We start from the raw sequence: 22,588 nt of genomic DNA, 5'->3' as shown, positions 1-22,588 counted from the left end.
AAACAGCTCGTCAGCGGAACATTCTGAGTGACGCTACTTTAAAAAATGCATTTGTACTTAAATAATAGAACAAACGCACGAATATATCGGCAAGAATTATACTAGTGTTCCCAAAAGCATTCAAAAACCAAAGGGCTGACGATGGGGACAGTGGAAATGTGCAGCTTTGAATGCAGCTCAACGAGTCAGTCTAGAGTCAGACTAATCGATGTCAGAATTAAGAAAGGCTTTTAATCGAGCACCGACAGGGTGGCGGGGAGAAAATGACCTCTGGTTTAGCTAGTTCACGTTAACTTTGGCCCCTTTAAGTCGATTTTTTTGTAGTCGTTAAGTCGGCTAGGATAAACCGGTAGGAGGCAGCGAAGATACAGAGTTGCAATTAGGTAATTGTGACGCCTAGGCTTTATTCTGAAAGTTATTGCACTTGAAAGCGTTCTATTGCATCAGAGGTTGAATGCTAGGTGAGCAAAACAACAGATTTATGTTGTCTAATAATCTAGATATAAAGGTTGTGCTATTTTGTTACAGATTTTCTTGTAATTTGTAGGTTAAAATGCTGCGGTTTTCATCCATAAGGAAGATAATATTTGGGGTAAGAAAATTAAGCTTGCTTATGTTTACTTGCATTGTCTTCTAAAAATAGCAGTGGACTTTTCCTTATTTTGTCTGTGTATTTTATTATGATTTAATTTGATAGACAAGTGGTGCCTAATTCTCAAGTGGAAAGTGGAAAATAATAGAAGGAAACCACAATAGTGTGAGGATAATTTGTTTTCAGTTCCAGCATCTATACTAGTAGAATCCTATTTTGAAGCACTAACAGCCTGCAAGTCTTTGAGATATGTCCCTACCAATTCCAGAATAGCTCAAACAAAGCCAGATTTGACAAAGAGTAAAGAGGTCTGACAGTTTCCAGAGAATATTCCATGAATACGTTTTGATATAAACTTTCTCATAGTAGCTTCTACTGCATGTTTAGTGTTCTTCCACTGAATGCTAGCAGATCTAATGGGAAAAAGTTCAACAAGTCCAGGTTTTCCCCCACAAAACCTGCTAAGCCCGGTGGTAGGGGTGCTCATGGTCCACCATGATTTTGTATTTAAAAAATGTTAAAAGTTACAAAAATTTCGACATGCCTGAGCCGGCATCATAATTTAGAAATAATAGTGCGCGAGGCTAACGGACTAGTGGAGGGACGACTCATTCCCTTGCACCCAGTTCAATGCATCAAATAGAAACCTAGTTTAATCCCTCTATACTGTTATTAGTGTATAAAAAAACCCCTATTTAAAATAAACAAATAACATTTAGCCTGGTCGGGGCGCAAGTACAGCCTGGCGACCCGCCAGGCTTATTATGCACTGAGGGAAAATTAAGTGAAGTCTGATTTCTTTCGGAAGGCGCTGAAAATAGTGGCGTGTTGGTCTTAGCGACACATATCACAACATGTGGTTACTTGTGAAACAGGAGTGGTGTTGATGTTTTTTCTGTGCCCTACCACCTAGCATCCAGTGTGGAGATGCATCCATCTGAAACCCAGGCCACCTAGCTACACAACAGCTACGCATCCGCTGCTGGTTCCTTCCCCATCCGCCGCTTTGTTTATGCCATTCGGACCCTCATCTGGCAGCGGATGTCGGAGCGTCAGGCCCGCGAGCTGGGTGACCTCTCGTCTGTGTCACAGGGATTCAAGAGACGCCTCGGCGAAAGGCATGAGGGCCCTTGCTCAGGCACCCAAACCGGCTCTTTACTTGGGATTCTCGGGCCTCATCCCGTTTCTCTCTGCCCCGCTGTTCATGGCTGCCACCCAGTCCTTCTACCCGGAAGTAGCCTACGCTCAGATGGTGTACGGAGCCTCCATAGTGTCGTTCCTCGGAGGGGCCCGATGGGGCTTTGCCATCCCCGCCGGCAGCCCTGCCAAGCCAGACTGGATGAACCTGGGGAACAGCGTGGTGCCGTCGCTCCTGGCTTGGGTGGCGCTGCTCTGCAGGGACAATATTACAGAAGGAGCGATGGTGGTTATAATGGGACTGGGCCTGTCGCTGCATTACGACCTGACCCTGCTGCCGGGCTACCCCGCCTGGTTCAGAGCCATGAGGACCGTCCTCACACTGGTCGCCACCTTTTCGCTCGTTGCCACGTTGATACTCAAAAAAGTCTGCGTAGAGAAGAAACTTAAGGAGGTGGAGAAGTGAATTATGGGAGGGATTTTTTTATAAAATTGAACACATAAAATAAATACTTTCTTTTTGACAAATTGTCTCAGAAATTATTGTGATACACAATATTGTTGTTCTGAGACTATTTTTAGGTTATATATTGTTAATGGCATAATACTGCAAGTTTGTCCTCTCAAAGACTAATAAACTTTGCTTTTGTAAAGAACATTTAACACTGGAACTAGAAGATATTTTAAACATCCAAAATCAAATGCAACAATCAAAAACGGTAAATACAACAGAAATAAAAACCACACACAACTGAACCCATAAATAAAGTGAATTAGAATGTCTCTATGAATAAAATTGCCTTTTAAAAAAATACTAATGATGGAAATTGTCAAGCTCATTTTAATTTATCATGAAATTGATTGTTAATTGAATTGGCTTTAGCAGGGATTCCACAGAAGCAATTAATAATAACAAATCTATAGGATTTTAGAAAGCAGAATTTGACACTTATAGTGTAAATGCAAATTGTGAGCAAATTTAATTTAAAAAACAAAAAATCAAACGTCTATCATTTTTATTCCGCGCTGTCAAATGTTCTTCGTGACCGGTAATATTATCTTTTCCATGGTGCTGTTGTTTAAGTTATTTTTAAATAATGGTTGACAGTTTTGGCTATGTTCATTTCGGTTTATTTTTTCGACAAATACAGCTGTGACCACCGTTAAAGTGCAGAACCTATTACCGGTAATGAAGATAAAGACACGTACTGTGAGGTTGAAGCAAAAAGCGGCGCTCTGACGTTTTAACGCATTTAAAAGGCCTACCTCTGGCGAGATGCACCTGGGTTGAAAATTTCTATGCAGTAATCATTTTATTTGAAACTGTCTGAGGAAAAGTCGAAATACCCTTTGAATTCCTCGCATTTTGTCATGTTACAACCAAAAACTTTGGTGTAGTGAATTAGAAATTTGGTGACAAACGAACATAATAGTGTGTCGTACTAAAGTGGGCGGAGTCAGTGCGACCGAAGAAAGACCGGTGAAGACCGACTCCGATTTTGACGAATAATTGTTTATATATATATATATATATATATATATATATATATATATATATATATATATATATATATATATATATATATATATATATATATATATATATATATATAACTTTAATACTCCAGTCTTAATTCAAATGAACAACTCTGAACACGCAAACCTGTTCCAACTGCACGTGCTCTCAAATATAATTGAGCATTGCTGTCCAAATTAGTAAATTAACTACACTAAAAACTTTTTTTCCCCTTTAAATCGGTTCTTTCAGTTTTCCATTTTTCACTACTTTCAAATGTCGTCAAAGTCTCCAATAAGTCAGAATAAAGTCGCTAAATTTGACACAAGTTGCTGTTAGGGGTGAGGGGAAGTTGCTAGAGGCGTGTCTGATAAGTCGTGAAATATACCGACAAATTCTCTTAAGTTAGTAACAGTGAGGCGACTACTGCTAACTGGGAACATTCAGTCGTGACCTGGTGGGCGAGTCGGTCGGTCAGGGCAGAGCAACAGGGACAGGGGTTGATTTTCAGACCTTTGCATAAGCAGGTAACATCGGTTTCACATCAGCCAATCACTGGTCACTTCAATCGGACCACCGATCGATCTTTTGGTGCATCCCTATTTACAAATCCCGCTTTGTTGAAGAGAAAACTGACCGCACCACCAGGGAGCACAGTGGCATCATCATGCTGTGGGAAAACCCTTTCTTCAGCAGGAACAGGAAGCTGCATGAAATTGATGACGTGAATCCTCACCTTCTGGCAGGAAAACCACAACATGGAGGCAGAGCAACAACAGAAGGGTTTAGAACAAATACAATTCATGTCCTAGTCAAACCCCGGGCATAATTCCAACTCAAATGATATGCAGCAAGACTTGGAAAATTTGTGTTGATAGACGCTTCCCGCCCAATCTGACCGAATTGGAGCTACCTTGTAAAAATGCCAGTCTGTGCATGCAACCTCTTCTTCCAAATGAAATGGATAAAGGGTTTGTGGTTGCTAAGGTGACAGATTGTGGGAAAAGTTTTAATGGGTATTTCAGAGTCAGAGTTGAAATGTAACGGCGCCCACCGATGACCGGAGTAAACATAAATAATAAAGATTTGCATCAGCATTATGTACAAATAAACATCCAGTGAAAATAGAGAGACCATCCTCCATCAAGTTTCCAGTAATAAATGAATCTGACACCAAGAACAACCAGAGGTTTCACTGTCGGCGGTCGTAGAAGCACTGCAGACAACAGAAACCACAAGGAGGTAATGAAAGAAAAAAAAAACTGCTTCATCTGATCAGCAGGGCCGGATTTACAAGGATCAGGGCTCCTGGAATAGGGCTAGTTTTTGTGTCTTATCCAAAAAAACAACAACAAAAAGAGAACAATTTGACTCATGCAAATTACAGTACATTAATAGGTGCATCAGCAGATGGTTTAAAATGTCACAAAAAAATGTACCATAATGTCAACATTTTGAAAAATGTGACTATTGTATATATTAATAAGAATGTAACAATATTAAAACTCTGCACTTCATCTGGGCCTTCCAGTTTTACATCAGGTACAATGCTTGTAAAACATGCATTCATTACAAAAACATCCCAAATCTTTGGGGCGCCCCTGTGAAGGGGAATAATGAAAACACCCCAAAACTCGGTGCCCTGGGCGACTGCCCTTGTCAGCCATGTCTAGAGTTCGTACAACACGCTTGATATCACTCTCTGTTCCAAGTCAAACGATTTACTAAAGATAAGAAGAGCGGTTTGGCACTTTCCAGAGCTGTGCAATTAAAAAGGAGACGCGTAGAAACAGCATCAACCCTCTTTTTTTGGAGTTTTAAGGTGCAACGTTTCCACGGTTTCCTTCGCCTCCCACGATGTTCACATTTCAAAAGCGGCGGCCGTCAAAGGACGGCCAGCCCGCCGTCGCAGCGGCTGGTGATCATGTTGCCGACCTCGGTCCACGTGTCCAGGTGCGGGTCGTAGATCTCCACAGAGTCCATCGTCACGGGTGCCGAGAAGTCCCTGCTGGCGGCGCGTCCGCCCACGGCGTAAAGCAGCCCGTTGACGGCCGACACCGACAGGCCCGCGCGCGGCGTGGACATCGGGGCCGCCTCCACCCATTTCTCCTGCAGGGGGCGGGGGAGTGAGGGAGTGGGGGGGGACACACATCACAACGCGGTGAGAAAAGCGCTCGGAGACACAGGACCGCGAGTACAAAATCCCGCCTCACCTCCTCAGGACAGTATTTCTCCACCGTCTCCAGAGCGCCCAGCGCCTCGTTCCAGCCTCCCACCGCGTATATGCAGTTGTTGAGGCAGGCCACGCCCACATAGGCCCGACGCTGGCTCATCACCGGCAGGGCGCTCCAACGACGCGAGATGGGGTCATAAACCTCTGCTGAGCGCAGCTCCATTCCTTCATCGCTGATCCCACCAATCACATAGATTAACCCTGAGAATAATAATAAAAAGGAGTTTTCTCGCATTTCATTTCAAATGATGTAAAAATAATAATAATAAGAATAATAATAAAAAAATATCTAATTTCAGCTAAAAGCAGAGGAAAAAATTAAATGATAAACAGACCCTGTAGCTCACAGCAGCCAAAGTAATATCTGGGAACCGCCATGTTCCCGATGACCTCCCACTTGTTTTCCTCCGGATCGTATCGCTCCATGGTTTTCCCGATCTCCGATCCGATCCAACCACCTGCAAGCAGGCGGCGTTTTCAGCCGGTTGAGATCAGGGGTGCACCGATAAATCGGCTCAGATTCCTTCAATTTGGGAGACCAGCAATCGGCCAGTACTTGTGAAAACGATCTTATCTACCTAACAATCAGCAGTTGTCCTATTTCGCTGTGCTGTCACCCTACTGGTTCTATATTTAGCAATTTTCACTCAAGAAGCAATCAGTAACGGGCAAAAATCGGAATCGGCAGGTCAGGCTTTCTGAGGATCGGTGGTCGATCAGAAAACTACAATCGGTTAAGGTTCATCCATTCACTGTGCCGTCCGAAAGTTTGTACTTATTTGCATTTTGTCTCATTTACAACAAACATTAATGTATTATGTTGAGACTGAAGGCACCACACGAGCACAAACTAAAGCAAAATTGCAAAGTACAAGGAAAATTATGCATGGCTTTTAAAAATATTGTGCTAATTTAAGATTTCCATTCCAAGCCACACTTCCAGATATTTGTTTTTTGCAAGAAAATGTGAAAACCATGTGCCAATTGCTACCTACCGCACAGTCATCCACTAACAGGGGTCTTAGTCCACCCTATAAAATGATACATTAAGATAAATGGATAGTTTTTGTTGCCATTTTATAAAGCGTAACCTTTGCTTCAACAGCTTTGTTAGCTGTCAGCGTTTTGTACCGTTCAGAATATTTTGAATAATTTGACAGACTCCATCTAAAAGGACCCTTGTAGCCGTCGTGTGCTCCCAGCAGTATCGTGGTATTTACCGAGTGCGTACAGCGCCCCGTGGCAGGGACACACGCCAACTCCACATCGAGGGAAATTCAGAGACGCCACGGCGGCCCACTGCTTCGTCACCGGGTCGTATCGTTCTGTGCAGTCAAAAATCATCGAGTCTTTCTCTCCTGTCGGCAGAAAAAAAAGAAAAGAAATAAAATAAATGCACGTTTTCTGAAGTTGACTTTAGACCTGAGGCAGAGCGCGAGCGCGGCCTTTTTCACCTCCCACCACGTAGATCATGCCCTCCATGACGGCCACGCCCAGCCCGCTGCGGGCCTGGTGCAGAGACGACACGGTGGTCCAGTACTGGTTGAAGGTGTCGAAGCGCTCCACGCAGCTCAGTGCTCGGCTGTCACTCCAGCGGCCGCCCTGCAGCCGGGTGTAGCCGCCTGACGGGAAGAAACAATTCACGGTTTCACTTCTGGGTTTTGTCTTACTTCAGTGTTATCGTGGGCTAGGTCGTTTTGGTATTATTTATAAATCTCGACCTATTGCGTAGAGGTACTTCCTAGCTTTCCTCCTGGGTCTCGTCTTTGCCGGTTGGAGCTGACTGTGCAGCTTATTTTCTTTGGGAGACTTTGTGACCTCAGTGTACTCCTTCAGCAGGGTCTGCAGTGCCACCCGCAGGCTGAAGTCGGTAATACCTTCGTTGAGAAACGAGAGGAAAGAGTTTTTTTGGGGTGGAGGGTTCTGTTTCAAGAAAATCTGACTTGTTACAGTGATCTAAGATATGACAGACTAATAGGGGCCATACTAAAAACAATAAAAACAAAAAAAAAAAATCAAATGACAAGAATGAGGTTATAATTTTACAAGGATAAACTAAGAAAAGCACTAAACCTTCCAGCTTCACCGAAGCCGCATTGCAAACAAAAATCCTATTTACGTGCTAATGACATACTTTCCTCACCTTCTATGTACTTGAAGAGCCTCTGAGGGGAGAGCAGAGGGAAGCGGACGGCTTCCAGCACCTCAACGACGTGTTTTTTCCTCTTGGCCACGTCGTGCAGGACCCAGTCCATGGCCGCCGTGAACACTTGGTACTCGTCCTCGATCCTCAGCTCCTCGCTCCGCAGAAGCCTCACCAACTGGCCCTTCGACAGGCCTCTGAACTCGTCCGTGACGCACACCTGAAGGAGGCGGTGAACACGGACGATACGCACGCAAGATCCGGATCAGAAAAATAATTATTTAAGAACGTAAATGTCTGACTTTTGCAACAAATATTCAACACATATTTTATATTTGTTGGACTGGATCTAATAAAGTGTTGTTTGATAGGGCGGGAGGATATATATGGGTTTCAAATCAATCGATTATCAATAACTACTGATTAGATTTTTGTTTTAAATATCACAAGTACGTGAGCCTTCCTGTTTAATCTATTTTTCACTCCACGCTGTTGTTGTTTGTTTATTCTTAAGCACTTATGAGGCATCACTGGCGAAACCTGAAACCGTTGCTACACCAGCTACTCAACAGGTGGTTGCTAGGTAACCAGAGAAAAGAGAGGGTGAGAGAGAGAGAAAGAGAAAGTGAGTGAGTGAGTGAACGCTCACCCACCTCAAGCTTCATCTGCCTACATCGCCCAGAATGCCGTGCGGTTCTAAATGTTCAGTGTCTCTGAAAATTCTATTGAACGTTTGATCTATTATTGACACTGATCACGTGTGTGTTGAATTATGTGCTGCTACAATTCAACTGGAGACAAATAGAGCAATTTCTTATTGTTTTTTTTTTTAGAATTGGAAAAAATAAATGTGGGTATTTAAAATTTGTGGGGTTTTTTTTTAAATCAAGGAATTTTAGACATGCAAGAATATGTTTACTAAGTTTAATAAAAATGTTTGCTTTATTTTGATACCAAGATTATTGAAATAGAGTTTGTAATTGCTGGGGAAAACTAAATTAGATTTGGGCATGTTGTTTTTATTTTAGAAAGCTCTGTGACAGAATGTGGATGGACGATGTCCATACCTCCAGGAAGTGAACGTGGATGTAGTTCTCGGTAAATTCCAGCATTTCCATGCAGGCGATCTGCTCCAGAAACTGAAAGATGCCCACGCAGTTGAAGGGGTCCATGTGGCCCTTGAGAAACTCGCCGCATATCGACACCACCTCGATCAGCTGCAGCATGTCGGCGGCCACCATCAGCTCCTGAACGTTCTCCACGCTGACACTGATCGCTCCTAAAAAAACCAAACCAAAAACCAAAAAAACAAACAAAAAACCCCCAACCTTGAATGCACCACCATCAATGGAAAGGAAAACGATAAAAAGAAAAAAAAAAAATACCTGTGTATATGAAGTCCAGCAGAATCTCAAAGATTTCCGTGTCCACGCCGATGATCTGCACCTCGTCTTTCTCCGCCTCCCGCATCCCGCCGGAGAACAAGGCGGAGAAGTAGGGGCTGCTGGCGGCGAGCACCAGCCGGTGGACTCTGAAGACGCGCCCGCCCACGCTGAGTCCCACGTCGCAGAAGTCGCAGCGGAGACGCATCTTGTTCATCTGGGCCAGGATGAGGCTGGCGTAGCGCTCCGAGGCCAAGATGGCAGCGGCGGCGGCGTCTTGGCTGCAAGTGGCCGACATTGACACGGAGACGGAGGAGGACATGGCAGCTGAGGCTGCTGCGTTACCATGGAGACCAGTGTCCTCCTGTCCGAGGAGTCTCTGCGTGATACAGCAGGAGGAGGAGGGAAAACACATTTCTATCAAAGAGAAACACACAACGCTGATAAGATCACAAAGCCTGATCTTTGGTTCTCCGTAATTTGTTTCCATTTTTTTTCTTTGTTCTGTTTTTTGTTGTTGTTGTTGTTTTTCTTCCCTCTCTTTCCCGCTTCTACCCAAAATTTATGTGTGGCCCTACACTAATGAGAACAAGAAATGAGAGAAAATGGAAATAATAAAAAAAAAAAAATAAATATCTGAAAACAACAACAATAATTCTAAGTTCTAACCCATATTTATGAAATGATTCCATTTGGGTTGTGACACCACTTGGTTATGTTCTGTGTTTTGTCTTTGTCCTAAATGTGTCCATTCTTCTTTTATGCATATTTTTGTTGCTGCTGTTTGTTCGCTTAACAGCTAAAATTATTTTGTAGATTCATACATCTGTTAGTCTGGAATGTTTGTTTCGTAGGCACTAATTGGCGAATTAATAAAAAAAAAAGGAGAAACAGACAAGCCACACTCTGCCACCAGGTAGGCTGTTACATTTTTGTTTGTTTCATCATAAACTAAGCATTTTGTTATGTCACCACCTAACTTTACTGTCTTTTTACGCAAAAGAGCAACACACAATTGCACAAGTTGTGGCATGACGCTGTGTCTGACATGAAGGTACCGTCTCCGTGGTGGTGGCATGGGTTTTTTTTTCAGCAATGACAGGGAAGCTGGTGAGAGTTGATTAGGTTAAATACATGCCAACCTCTAAAAGTAAACTTGTTAGAGGCTGCAGATGGCTTGGACCTGAAGTGGAGGTTCAGCTTCCAGTACTGACTCTAAATATGCCGCCATGGCAACAGTGGAACGCTTGTATGGAAGCACACTCAAGTGCTAAATAAAAAAGAAGCTTAAAGTCCAGATCTAGATCCAATTCAGATACCCCAGCAAAAGTGTTTAATATGTATTACATATTTCAGTTTTTTCCCCCTTTCTTCCTTAAACCTCACAATTATGAATTAACGAAATAACGTGATATCCTAATATAATAAGCCAGTGGTTGCAACGTGACAAGATGTAAGATGTTTAAAATGTTAAAAGATTTGAATGCCTTTGCAAGGCTGTGTATGCCACTTACTGTCCCGCTACTGCACATTTAAAATAAATAAATGACATTTGTCTCTGCTTTTAGCCAGGCATGCTAACAGATAAACCAACCCACCAGTGTGTGTTTACATAAGTCTTTTCAGCAGTCGAGGTTTTAGCAAACAGGACACCGCTTCGACAGCCGAACACCGACAGACGAGAATATCACCCGAATGAAAATAAGGAGTGTGACTCACAAGGAAGACACATAGTTCTTGGTTTCTGCGCTGAAACTCACCGGTGTGTTTACAGCTGAGGATGCGGAGAACTTCCGCCGCCCTGCAGACTGTCAATCCGCTTCCTCCGGGTTCCACTGCGCCGGTCTGAGTCTCCAGGCATCACTAATCAAACCCGCTAACATCGGGACTTAGCAACAGCCTTGAAGCTGACGGAAATCACGTCCTTTTTATGAACTTAAGTTTCTTCAGTCTAATTATGTTTAATAATAATAATAATAAAAAAACAATAGTTCCGACGGCTTTTGTTGCGAAATACACGAACATTTTATACAAACGTGCTAAAAAAAGCACGTTTGTGCTTTTTTAATCTCTGCTACTTTAATCTGACTATGCTGTTTTTAATAACGCTACAGTATTATTTTTTTTATCTTGTAAATGTGCCCTTACTTATGATGATGATGATGATGATGATTATTATTATTATTATTATTATTATTATTATTATTATTATTATTATTATTATTATTATTATTATTATTATTATTATTATTTACTTACCTTGATGCTTTGATAGTTGAATTTACCCAATGTGGGTCAATGACCGATTTTTCTATTCTATTCTATTCTATTCTATTCTATTCTATTCTATTCTATTCTATTCTATTCTATTCTATTCTATTCTATTCGTTTTCTAGGCCTCAAAAGGTTGTTGAAGGGTTTACCATACGTTCATGAAAGCAGAATAACTTTCAGCAGTCCTCCTTCACAACGCTACAATTTTGGACTTCTAATTCCTACAAAGTGACAAATATCCCCGTCTCTGTCTTTAACATTTCCCTTTAAGACAATAATAATAAGATCAGTCAAATTATGTCCATAGGCAATATTATGCAAGAGGAAATGGAACTGTTTGATTTAGTAACATATTTTTTTCTGATCACATTTAATAGCAACCTAAACTAATTTTTAACTATTTTTTGTAAAATGAGCAAGGTAGTTTGTAAAAAAAAATAAATAAAAAATTAAAACTACAAAACCTTTGACCACTACAGTATCGTTGTTCAACTTCTTGAAATAAGCATGACTAAATGTTACTATTTATTTTGTTTTAGCTATCCCGGTATGTTATGGTGTGTGATACAAATCCAGCACCAGGTGGCAGTGTTTCCCACAAAGAAAAAAGGCAAGTAGGAGACAGAGCAAACGTGGAAGAGCTTGGAACCCAGTTTTAACTTTTTTGGTCTAAACGCCGGAAAATTTACACTGGTGTCCAAACATTTTGGCTAGGAGTCAAAATGGGCAAATTCAAACAACTAAGAAGCCACAAAATTTATTCAACTAAGAATGCAAAATACACTTCTTGTTTTTATTTAATTTAATTATTTTTTTTATTTATTTTACCAACAATATTTTAATGAAATCTGTACATAACTAAAGCTCCAAAAACATAAGAAGTACTTCGTACTGTTAAATTATTAAAAGAAAAATAGACAGTTTCCTAATTTTTTTCGAACATCAAATGTTTTCTATTTTGTTGACCAATTTTTTATTTTTATTTTATTGTACGTATTTATTTTTTTTACTATTCTTAACTTGTGGTCTAGCGCCAAAGAAAATAATTTCAAGGGCTACAAAATGGCCACCGGGCCACACTTTGGACATCCCTGAAGTAAGTGAAACATTGAAGACTTGTTAATCTCGCTGAGAATCAATGGAAAAACTTTGAAAAAAAGAATGAAAAAAAAAAGATTATAAGGGAATCTAACGCCAGGTGGCAGTGTTTCCCTTCCAAAGCCTGCCGGAGAAAAGAAAATCCTTGAGAACGACCCACAGGAACCTAACATGTAAATTATCAGGTTATTCTTGCCTTTCTGGCCCCCAGCAGAATGGTAATTTAAGATGGAGTTATTCTCTGGCGTTGGCTGTATCCCCCCACCTCCCCACACGCCTCGCACCTCCTTACTGAACACACTTGATATCATAACACTCGCCTACTGTGACACAAACTAAAGGCTTTTTTTGGTTAGTTTTTATCAAATTACTTTGAATTATCATATTGGAAACTTGCTACCAGGCAGCTACTCTAAAGTGCTGCCTGGTGCACTCTGAAATCTCATCTCTCAAGTAAAAAAAAGCAAAAAAAACAACAAATAACCCTGATTGTAACAGTCACGGGGATGAGTCGTCACACACCTGAAATACAAGTCCTGTAACATCTGTCACTTCACTTGTGTTGCCAGTTTTTTTTTGTGTTTTTTTAGTGTGTCACCAGACAGCCACTAGGAGGAGGATATCTGGTGGCACCAGTGCTGGCCAATAAAAACGCAAATGTTGGTTTGGGCACCCAGTGAACTACACCCATCACTGGAATTAACTTCAAGTTTGCCTGCTAATCCTGAACAAATTCAGACTATTTCTTTGGCCTGATTAGACTTGAATAAATGCAACGTTGACATCTTACATTTCGTTTTTTTCCCTGCTTTGCAAAAGCACATATTCTGAGAGCATTTTAAGTCTAAAACATTTACCTACTGTCTGTCACTATTATTTCTTATTTTTAGAATCATATTATTTACTGGTAGCCTGGGGAGAAACAGTACAGTTTTGTCTGGTTGCCTTGCAGTGTGAGAACAAAGAAGACACTTTTGAGGAAAAGGGGAAAGTTAGAACAGTCACAAAAAGAAGGAAAAACGAATTTAAAAAAAGACATTACATGTAGTAATTTAATGTGTTTCCGTTTCGGAGTGAACTTGTCAAACACCTGATAAACTGGCAGTTTCTTATGTTAAAATCAAAAAAAGAATAAATTATTTCTAAATCTTCGTCATCTTAATATATACAATTTTTCAATGTCCTTTTAACTCCATAATTTCTCCAATTATTTATAATTGTTCTTATTGTGCTGCTATGTGTAAAAAATGCTAAGGAACTTTTTGGTACCCTCCTCCTGACTGATACCTTTCTAAAATGAGTTAGTTTTTATTCCAACAATACAAACTATGTGTTCTAGTGGAAAGATGAAAATGAGAAAATTGTATGACAATCCTGGAAATGACAGTGAAACTTTGTCATCAACATCCACAAATTTGAAAAATAACAACAAAGAAACCGATTTGGTTGTTTTTTCCGTTTAAATGTTATTTTTTTTTGGTTTTGAATTCGATTTATTGTGGTCGAATTGTTTTTATGCTGTACAAAAACAGTGAGTTTTTAATCAATCGACAATAACTGTTACTTAATCGGCTTATTTTAAAGAGTCAAAGGAAAAACATTACGTAACTCCAATCTATTTCTTATCTCCCGGGAAACTTCTTCTTCTTCTTCTTTTTTTTCTTACATGATTTCCGTTAATCGTGCAACTTATTTTTAGCGGTCGTGACATGATCGGCCCCTGCTTTGCAATTCAAGAGCCTCATCAGTGGTTCATTGAAGCGTGACCGCCGGCTCCATTCAGCGCGGAGTGCCACACGTTACATACATGCTCACAGCAAGCCTGACATGACAGCACGGCCGCCTGAAGTTGACAGACGTTTCATTCAAACGTCCAGATTTCTGATGCTAGAAGATGAAAAGTAGCCTCAGATTGAAAATGTCTGTACACACTAACGGTTTAAAGTTATGTAGACATGGATTAGGATTAGGTGTGTGTGTGTGTGTGTGTGTGCGTGTGTGTGTTCTTTCACTGCACAGCCTTTTATAAATTTTTTTGCTGGTCAGAAGCGTAATAATATTATCACCGGTCATTAAGTCTCTCTCCGTTGTGGTGATCGCTCGTCTCGCTCCCAGAATTTCTCATTCAACGGGAGAGAAAGTAAACAGCTTCAGGGTCATCTTATGGAAATCAGCTGCCACAATTACTGGTCTTTTTTTTTTTAAGTACAGGGATCACATTGCTTTCCGTTAAGCTTGCTATTTCAACCAGAGAGGGAAATACATTTTTTTAAAGGTACTATTCAAAGGATTGCTCGTTTTTCCACCAACAAATGTAGCTACGTGGATAATAAAACACAGCAATAGGTATTTCATATTGACTGTAGGATTTCAAAGCATAAAAAATATTTTTTGAAGCGCCCCCGAATAAAAAAAGAAGAAGTGCCAATTCTAATTTGTGTACGTTTGAGTGAATGGCATCGTAAGAGGCATAAAAATGGAACCAAGCAGCTGGCATTAATATATTTCCAAGAAGCATCTCTTGACAGATTTTATCTTAAATTGTTACTATGAAGTAAAAATCATTGTTTTATTGAAAACAGTTTGGTACAACACCAAGCAATTTTCTTTTTGTGAATGGACAAATCGGAAACAAATACATGTTCGACTTGTACAGATAATAGCAGCTGGCACGATAGCAAATGAAGAACTGGCCGTTACAGTCGACCATTTTCCTCTTTACCGAACACTTCCGCATGTGTTACTGGTACTGAATTTCCCTGAAATACATACTGTTTTCACATACAGCTCAAACCTTTTGAAAATTATTTTTAAGCTGCAAGACGTACGGGAGAAATTCGATTAGAAAAAGCATTAATATAAAGAGGTAAAATAAAAACAAAATGACAAAAAGAGAATGTTGCACTGAGAGGTGTGGTGGGGAAAGAGAAGCCATCAGTCAGTCTTGGCTTTATGGCTAACGAAGCTGGTTTATTAACTCTCAAAGGTAACAGCAGATTTCAAAATGGCAACCCTCCCATCAGTCAGCAGTCCACCTAGTACATACATGTCAAACTCCACTTTCTCAATTTAAATTGGCCAATCACCTCAGCCTTCCACACTAGGCGCAAAAGGAAACAAAGTTAACTTAGACTAACAATTACTTATCAATAATAAAATATAAGGTTGAACATCTTATGTGTGCAAATGCGCATCATTTCGTTCTTTTAACTACTTTACGTTTCAATCAATCAAACTCCAGCTCTCGCCACTGCACTTCCTATAAAACAGCTGGATCTGAGGCGGGACTCTTCCTTAGCGGGGTCCCAAGATGGCTGCCACATAAGACACACCCACAAGGTAACAAACCTTGTCACAGAGTCACAGAGTGCTGATTTACATGCAAAGGTTAGCGGACAAAGTCATTGCTTCTTAACAGCGACAATGTCGCTCCACAGATGACCATCTAAAGTGAGTTTTGCAGGAACAACTGGGTGGTGTCTATAAGATAAAACTGGCTGAGAGTGAATTCAGACAGGCGGAAGTGAAATCTGTCCACATCAGATTAAACCACTGTGAGAATGTTTGTGCAAAACCCATCATCGGTGTAAATATTCTGTTGTCAGAACAGTGTTCTGGCCCTCGACATGTAAAACCACGAACCCATTCTCGTTGCGACAGACTCTTTCACCGGCACACACCAACAAGATGTTTGTGCTTTGAAAGTTGCAACTTGCTCTCCCGCACCGGCGCTGGCAACATTAGTTTTCCAGCCACGTGCCCGTGGGGTCTTTTTTAATCTATCTAAAAGCTGAATTCCCACAATGAGATTGTCCTCGGAGCTCGAGGGACGGTGAAATGCTCTGTTGAAGTCATTGCTTAGACCCCCTCCTTCTTCCCATTCTCTTGCTGTCCCTTCTTGAGAAATAGGACACAGTGTATTTTTATTTTTTTAGTGAATTAGGTGGGAATCGTGCAAGCCGTAGCTGGTGATGTCCTGGTCTCCGTGGTTTCTAAAAGTGTGGGATCGGCCTCCTGTCCCTGCCTGTAAGCTGGCGCCTGCAAATCTGATTGGGTTGTGCTAGATCTGGATTGACGTTTCTCTTTATGGTTTGACAACAGACGGCATTATGCCATCCCTGAGCTGGTTCAGTCTCTCCTCCCATCTCAGACAGATGTGAGCTTGTTACTGAAATCAAAGTCGGTGGAAGTAAACAACGTGGCGTATTTCCTTGTCCTCTGAAGTAACCGAAAGAATACGGCGAAATACCAGCGAATGTACTTCGTTGATCTAATTTATCTTTTTTGAACTTTTCATCTTTTCTCACCACAAATGTCAATATGTCTTAATTTTAAATACTTCAGGCTCTGTCAGATTGGATGGACAGTATTTTTAAACATCAGTTTTCCAAATCTAGCCAGATTCTCAATTGTGTTCATCTATAGGGTTGCCATGTATTTAGCCCCATCTGCCATTTTTCCCCCTCATGTTTCACAGTGGGTTCCGTTTTTCAACACATTTTGCATACAGACTATAAATTTCACTCATCTGATTAAATTACCTTCGTCCACATGTCTTCTTTATAGTCTAGATGGATTGTGGGAAACTGCAAACTTGCCATGACTTTCTTTCAGCAACAGCTTTCTTCTTCCTAATTTTCCATTAAGGCCATTTTTGTGAAAACCAACCCCCTTGTTCTACCCTTCTCTTCGTACAGACGGTCTATTGAGAAACGATTACGTGCTCAAGACGTGGACTGTGTTGAGGTCTTTTACCCAATCGCTAATGTTTAACCATGACGTCAGTTCGACCGTGTGTAGCTTAATGGAAATCGCCTGCGCTGAAAACAACCATCCTCCACTGCTAAGACAGAAGTACCGAGCTGAATAACATGGTTATTGATGTTAACTCAATATTTGGAAACGGGGCTAATCTGGACTGAACAGCTTCGTTCACTTGTTCCGCTGCTAAAACAACAGGCTGGCTACGATTCTAAAATGACGCAGAAAATTGCCGTCATTGTTCACAACTTCTTCTTCTGTTCACTGATTAGCCCAGTTGAAATTCTACCAAAGGGAATTCAAGTCAATGGGAGAAAACGCAGACGGATAACTGAACGGAGATGAAAATCTAGTGGAATTGGGTAGGAAGGCAATGGCTAGGCTATGTCACGGTGGATGACGATGTCTTAGTAGGGTTATAATTGTGCCATACTCCTACCATGTGGCACAACTACAAACAGTTGTGGGAGACCAAAACTCCCGATGTAGTTTGGTCTCTAGTGTTCTGAGGTGTTCACAGCTTGATTTATACCTATTTAAAATTACACAGTAAGTGGACTCTATTTACTTATCAAATGATACCTGAAGATAGTTGGTGGACTAGGTTTTCTTTACGGTAACGGGATGAATACATATGCATGCCACACCTATTTGTAAGGTATTTTAGAAACACTGAAATATTTTCCATCCACTTTTTACAGTTACCCTTTACTTGGCGTTCCCCCATCACATAAAATACTTTAAAGTATACACAGTTGTTAATTAAAAAGTGAGGCTGAAGGGGTGTAAATACTTTCATAAGGTGCTGTAAGGTAAAGCGTAATATTTAACAGAACTTGACGACCCTAATTGCTGGCTGTATGATGTTTTTCTGAGGTAAATTGCTGCTGAAAATGTGTACAAATACAGTTGACTTTAGGATATTGACATTAGGCACTCATATATAGTTTCACTGAAATGATCTTTTTTTTTTTTTTGCAACTGATGGATGAGGGTTATTTCACATTTGATCAAAATTTCAAACCCAAACATACTGGAATCTAATATCCTTCTTAACTTTTTTTTTTCTCCACCAACAGCTTAAACTATTACACACAGCCAGCAGAAAAGTTTTATTTGTGGTGATACAAAAGAGCTGTGGCTCTGCTGCAGTGTTTAATGGGTCTAGTCTGCACCCTACATGGCGGTTGGCAAGCAACAGGATCTCCTGCCCTCAGCCTATAAGCCCGCTATAACGTGAGCCTGTAAAAAAAAAAGAGACGGGGGAAAAAATCCTTATCGATTCTGCCCTCAACATAGCAACTGCTTGCTGATTGGCCGAGGGGCCAGCGCGTTCTCTGACTCCCATTGGTTGATCCCGGAGCGTGAAAGTGTGGAGTCGGACAGAGACAGAGGAGAGGAGAACCTGGATTGGCTCCTCCGAACTGAAAGCGAAAAGCTATTTTTCTAAAAGCCTGCGAGACAGTTGGTCGTGTGTGTTTGTGTTATAGGCGTGACTCCAAAGGTAATTCGTCCTGCTACCCCCCGTTCTTTGTCAGTCAGAACCAATTTAAATCGAGAGCTGTGAGGCAAAAATGTGAGGATTTTAAAGGAGGAAGCTGGCTGACGGGGGCTGTGCGGGCTGGGAGGGAGAAAAGGGTTAAAGGAGAGAACTGGATGAATGACTAATACAAGACCTTTTATAATGAATTCAGACACAGAGGGTGGAATTAAGAGACTTTTCTAGAAGTCATTTTTGTTCCAACTTTAGTAGTAGCTTAGCACTAACTTCCTTCCCTGTTCATATTTAATAATTTATCTGTACAAACCATTGGCTCCGGCATTGTAGGACATTATCAAAACCGCTGCTTTATTGCTTTGAGTCTCAAAACTATTTCCATTTTAACAAGTGAATCTGACATTTAATCAAGACTACTCAGTTTGAAGTTTAAAAAAAGTGCAAGAGATTTACTGGGATGTGCATTTTTAGACTTAATACAGTAAAACTTTTTAGAACTGTAAGCATTGATTACTTGTCAGCTTCCTCAATTTAGTTTCCCACAAGGTATATACAATTTAACATTTATTGTGGAAAAAGTTGCAGCTGTTTTTATTATATATATTATTTCATATTTCATCTTGTCAGATGAGAAGAGATGAAAAGTGTATAACATTTTGCATTTCCAATAAAAAGAGCTACAGTTACTTGCTTACGATGGAGTATATGGGCCGGGCGCTGTGTGTTATTGATTTGTGTTTTAAATATGAGAAAAGTTGGACGAGACTAAAGTTGTGATTTTATGATACCTTTTTATCATACTTTGCTAAATTGCGGAATACTCATCTCTTAAGGTTGTATTAAACCAATACCAACTGGTATTGGTTTAACAAATGAGTAAATACTAAATGTTTTAGCAAATCAGAAGCAAATTTTCCGCCCCAGGACTTTGAAACGATTGTTTAAACAACTTTTTATTTAATAGAAAGAAGCAGACTTGCTGAGCGGGTCAAGCTACTTATCACTCTATTGGAGCTTTTTAATTTGGTGACTTTCTTCCGGCAATATTGCATCTTTACTCTGCCAATATTTAAATTATTCTGCTACTACGACTTGGTTCTCGTAGTATTATGACTGTATTCTTGTATTTGAAAATAAAAATCTCTTAGCCTGGTCATAAAACTGTGTCATACTTGCTTGCTGCCGCCTTTCTTTTCACTGTCAAACTTCTCCGTCTCTCCTCTATGTCGGTATTTCAAAACATCTGCGCCTGAATCCTTCGCTCCATTTTTTGTTTGTTTGTTTTGTTTTGTTTTTTCAACCTGCTGATTAGTTTGAACACTGCTGTCACCTAGTGGCCGGAGGCTTGTTCATCAGTTAAGCATGAATAAAGACAATTATAAAGTCCTGCTTCTCATGCCCCCCCCCCGACGCTTCGCCACGCCCCACTGGACCTTCCCAACATTTGAGAAGTACTGGCTTATGACAAACTCTGGTTTGTTTACCTAGAAGGTACAGTTCGTTTCGGGGGTGTGTGAATGTGCAACAAAACTCCAAAAAAGCGAACTCTGGTCCGCCTAAAAACCTAGCTCCCGTTTCGGTTGAAATGAACTCTTAGCGTGGTTCAGATGCAGAGTGAACGTCATGCTGACAGTGGACTGCTCTTAAAGCAAGAAGTGAACTATTGCACAGGGCATTCTGAGTAAATACAACCAAAACAAACTCGCGACTCTAGCGCTAGCAGGAGAAATGCCTCGTGTTTTTTTGTTGTTTTTTTACCAAAGACAAATGTGAAATCTTATAACCTCTAAAATCTAATTCCACTTCGAGTTTTGTCTACACAAACACTAACGGCCGTTTCCAGAAATGTTTCCACCCACACCAAAACACAGAGAACTGTCCAAAACGCTATTTTTGTTCCCCTACACCTCTGGAGTCGCTAAACATGGAGTTCAGGACATCAGTACAGAGACTCCACACAAAGTTACATACAAAACAAATATGCAAACATGGAATGTGTCATTTGTTAGCCTTCTCTTTTCAGTCAAATAGTACAGATAATTTTGTGAAGTTAATCAATCAGGGAATCTACAAACATGCAATCTCCCATTACGATGCTTATGATGCGTTTCAGGTCATAGGTCAAGTCAGAGCTAATACGTCTGGTTTTCACAAAAGAGGTGTTTTCACTGTCTACGTGGATACGCCAGGGTGAAATGTTCAATGTGGAGCCGGTTTAAAGATCCCAAACATGTAGAATATCCTAAAACACCGTTTCCATGTAGACAAAGGGCACAAACGGTGACAAACTTTCCTGTTTCGGAACAAAAAAGTGTTCTCATGCCAAACATCACACCAGTGTGAGTCCTGACCTTCACCCTGCCAAACCCCTTTGGATACCGTCTCAATTTCTAATGATCAATTGATTATCGGTATTTAGCTTCTGCTGTTAAGGCAGAAAGGATGTAATTAGTTGTTCACACATAGTTTCTTTTTGGCTTCAGATGTTTTTTTCCTAAATAATGACTGTGGAATCTAATGTGTGTTTAGCTCAATTTGAGGTCAGATTTAGATCGTTTTATAACCCTATAAAGAAAGCAAATATAAATGAAGTCAGACCTTGGCAAAAGTGTTCTGACAGTTAAAATCTCTGCTCCCAAACATTTGCATATGGTTTATTTTCTTTTTCCACTAACCCTCCCCCTGGCTTCCCTTCCAAACAAAAATGATACACCAGTCTTGTTTGAAATGCTGGTAGAACAATATTTAATCTAACTGCAGGCCTTTAAGAGATCAGTTCGCCAACTATTGGGGACCACAGAGGAAGAATCCCCACCATAATTACAACAAACGCTAGCTGATTCAACGGCGTGTTTATTTTGGAGGGCTCTGTGACGTGGGGGGTGTGTTGTTTCGATCCCCTTATTTCCATTACTGAAGCCAGGATAAATTCCAGAGTCAGCTTTGGGTCGAGCTCGGTACAGCAGAATGGTGCTGCAAACCACATCATCAAGAGTTGTTTGTTTAGCAGAGCAGTTACGCAACAACCACATCAGTTTTCTTCTGTATCTAGTAAAACGGTAGATGACAAGCCTCTATCTGCCAAGAGCCAATTCTGTCTACATTGCTTACCAAGTCTTTGACAAATAAAAGTCTGAAAAGTGAGGTATCCATTTGTATTCAGACCCCCCAGAGTCACGTAGGACCGCCTTTCTCTGGGATGTACGACTGCAAGTCCTTTAAGGTATGTCAGCTCTGCACATCTAGACACCAATTTTTGCCTATTCTTTGCAAAATATTTCAACTGTCTATGAACAACAACTTCCAATTGTTACCACAGATTTTCAAAAGGTTTAAGGTCAAGTCTTCAACTGGACTATTGTAATTCTGAGGGCGTGTTGAGACGTGTTGTTCTGTCAGACGCTGAACTTCTGTCCTGATCTCAAGTCTTTTGGAGCCTCTAATCCTGGCAGGTTTCACCACCCTGTGTTACCTTCAAATGATGTGAGGAGTAGAGGGACACACACACACACACACACACACACACACACACACACACACACACACACACACAGACACAAAATGATCCAAAATGTTAATAATATCGATATCAAGTCAGTATTAGTGTTGGATATAACTGTGGTAAGATCGATGCTTTAGTTTTAGATTCCCTCCTGAATTAAAAAACAAACAAAAAAATTGTATTGTAGTTTCTCAAACCTATCTGAAAAATGAAATTGGTTTCGATTTGGTCTCAAATGATAACTTTTTGCACTTTGTGCAGGGTTTCCTCGAGAAAACCTGCAAAGCCAAGTGGTAAGGGGCGATAAGACACACTGGGGGAAAACCCAGCTGTTTGCACACAAATCATGTCGATATGGCATTAAAATATTTTGTAGATATCTATAAACTTTGTCCAAATTCTGTCGTAGGTTTGGATAAAACCACTCAAAGGAGAAACCACAATGGATGTAT

General features: G+C 40.7%; 2 protein-coding genes across 6 annotated transcripts; one reads left to right on the top strand and one right to left on the bottom strand.

The window, feature by feature from the left end:
* The first annotated feature begins 68 nt into the window (after positions 1–68).
* Positions 69–2,257, top strand: LOC122841444 (transmembrane protein 69-like). Of its 3 annotated transcripts, none has more exons than XM_044134751.1 (3): positions 69–383; positions 529–592; positions 1,506–2,257. In XM_044134751.1, exons 2-3 carry the CDS (start codon positions 554–556, stop codon positions 2,193–2,195), a joined length of 729 nt encoding a protein of 242 aa, XP_043990686.1. In that variant the 5' UTR covers positions 69–383; positions 529–553; the 3' UTR covers positions 2,196–2,257. The 3 variants fall into 3 exon arrangements, with proteins under 3 accessions (XP_043990686.1, XP_043990684.1, XP_043990685.1); XM_044134749.1 differs by having other exon boundaries at positions 69–461; positions 548–592; XM_044134750.1 differs by having other exon boundaries at positions 69–461.
* Positions 2,258–4,567: 2,310 nt separating this feature from the next.
* On the bottom strand, positions 4,568–10,906 carry LOC122841441 (intracisternal A particle-promoted polypeptide). Of its 3 annotated transcripts, none has more exons than XM_044134745.1 (10): positions 10,764–10,906; positions 9,007–9,382; positions 8,689–8,900; positions 7,622–7,841; positions 7,200–7,355; positions 6,933–7,100; positions 6,699–6,836; positions 5,814–5,936; positions 5,459–5,679; positions 4,568–5,354 (listed from the first exon to the last, which is right to left on the bottom strand). In XM_044134745.1, exons 2-10 carry the CDS (start codon positions 9,323–9,325, stop codon positions 5,130–5,132), a joined length of 1,782 nt encoding a protein of 593 aa, XP_043990680.1. In that variant the 5' UTR covers positions 9,326–9,382; positions 10,764–10,906; the 3' UTR covers positions 4,568–5,129. The 3 variants fall into 3 exon arrangements, with proteins under 3 accessions (XP_043990680.1, XP_043990679.1, XP_043990678.1); XM_044134744.1 differs by having other exon boundaries at positions 10,723–10,881; XM_044134743.1 differs by having other exon boundaries at positions 9,007–9,420; positions 10,764–10,881.
* Positions 10,907–22,588: the final 11,682 nt, after the last annotated feature.

This window comes from Gambusia affinis, linkage group LG12, assembly GCF_019740435.1.
Source record: "Gambusia affinis linkage group LG12, SWU_Gaff_1.0, whole genome shotgun sequence".
NCBI lineage: Eukaryota > Metazoa > Chordata > Actinopteri > Cyprinodontiformes > Poeciliidae > Gambusia > Gambusia affinis.
This window is presented reverse-complemented; position numbering and strand designations above follow the sequence as displayed.

What these genes read in the sequence shown, in the direction of transcription:
- LOC122841444 (XM_044134751.1), top strand. Translation starts at nt 554, where the DNA reads ATGCTGCGGTTTTCATCCATAAGGAAGATAATATTTGGG. An exon ending in TAAGGAAGATAATATTTGGG is followed by an intron (nt 593 to 1,505) that starts GTAAGAAAATTA and finishes CCTACCACCTAG; the next exon opens with CATCCAGTGTGGAGATGCAT.
- LOC122841441 (XM_044134743.1), bottom strand. Translation starts at nt 9,418, where the DNA reads ATGTGTTTTCCCTCCTCCTCCTGCTGTATCACGCAGAGACTCCTCGGA. An exon ending in TCCACGTTCACTTCCTGGAG is followed by an intron (nt 7,842 to 8,688) that starts GTATGGACATCG and finishes CGCCTCCTTCAG; the next exon opens with GTGTGCGTCACGGACGAGTT. An exon ending in AGAAATACTGTCCTGAGGAG is followed by an intron (nt 5,355 to 5,458) that starts GTGAGGCGGGAT and finishes CGCCCCCTGCAG; the next exon opens with GAGAAATGGGTGGAGGCGGC.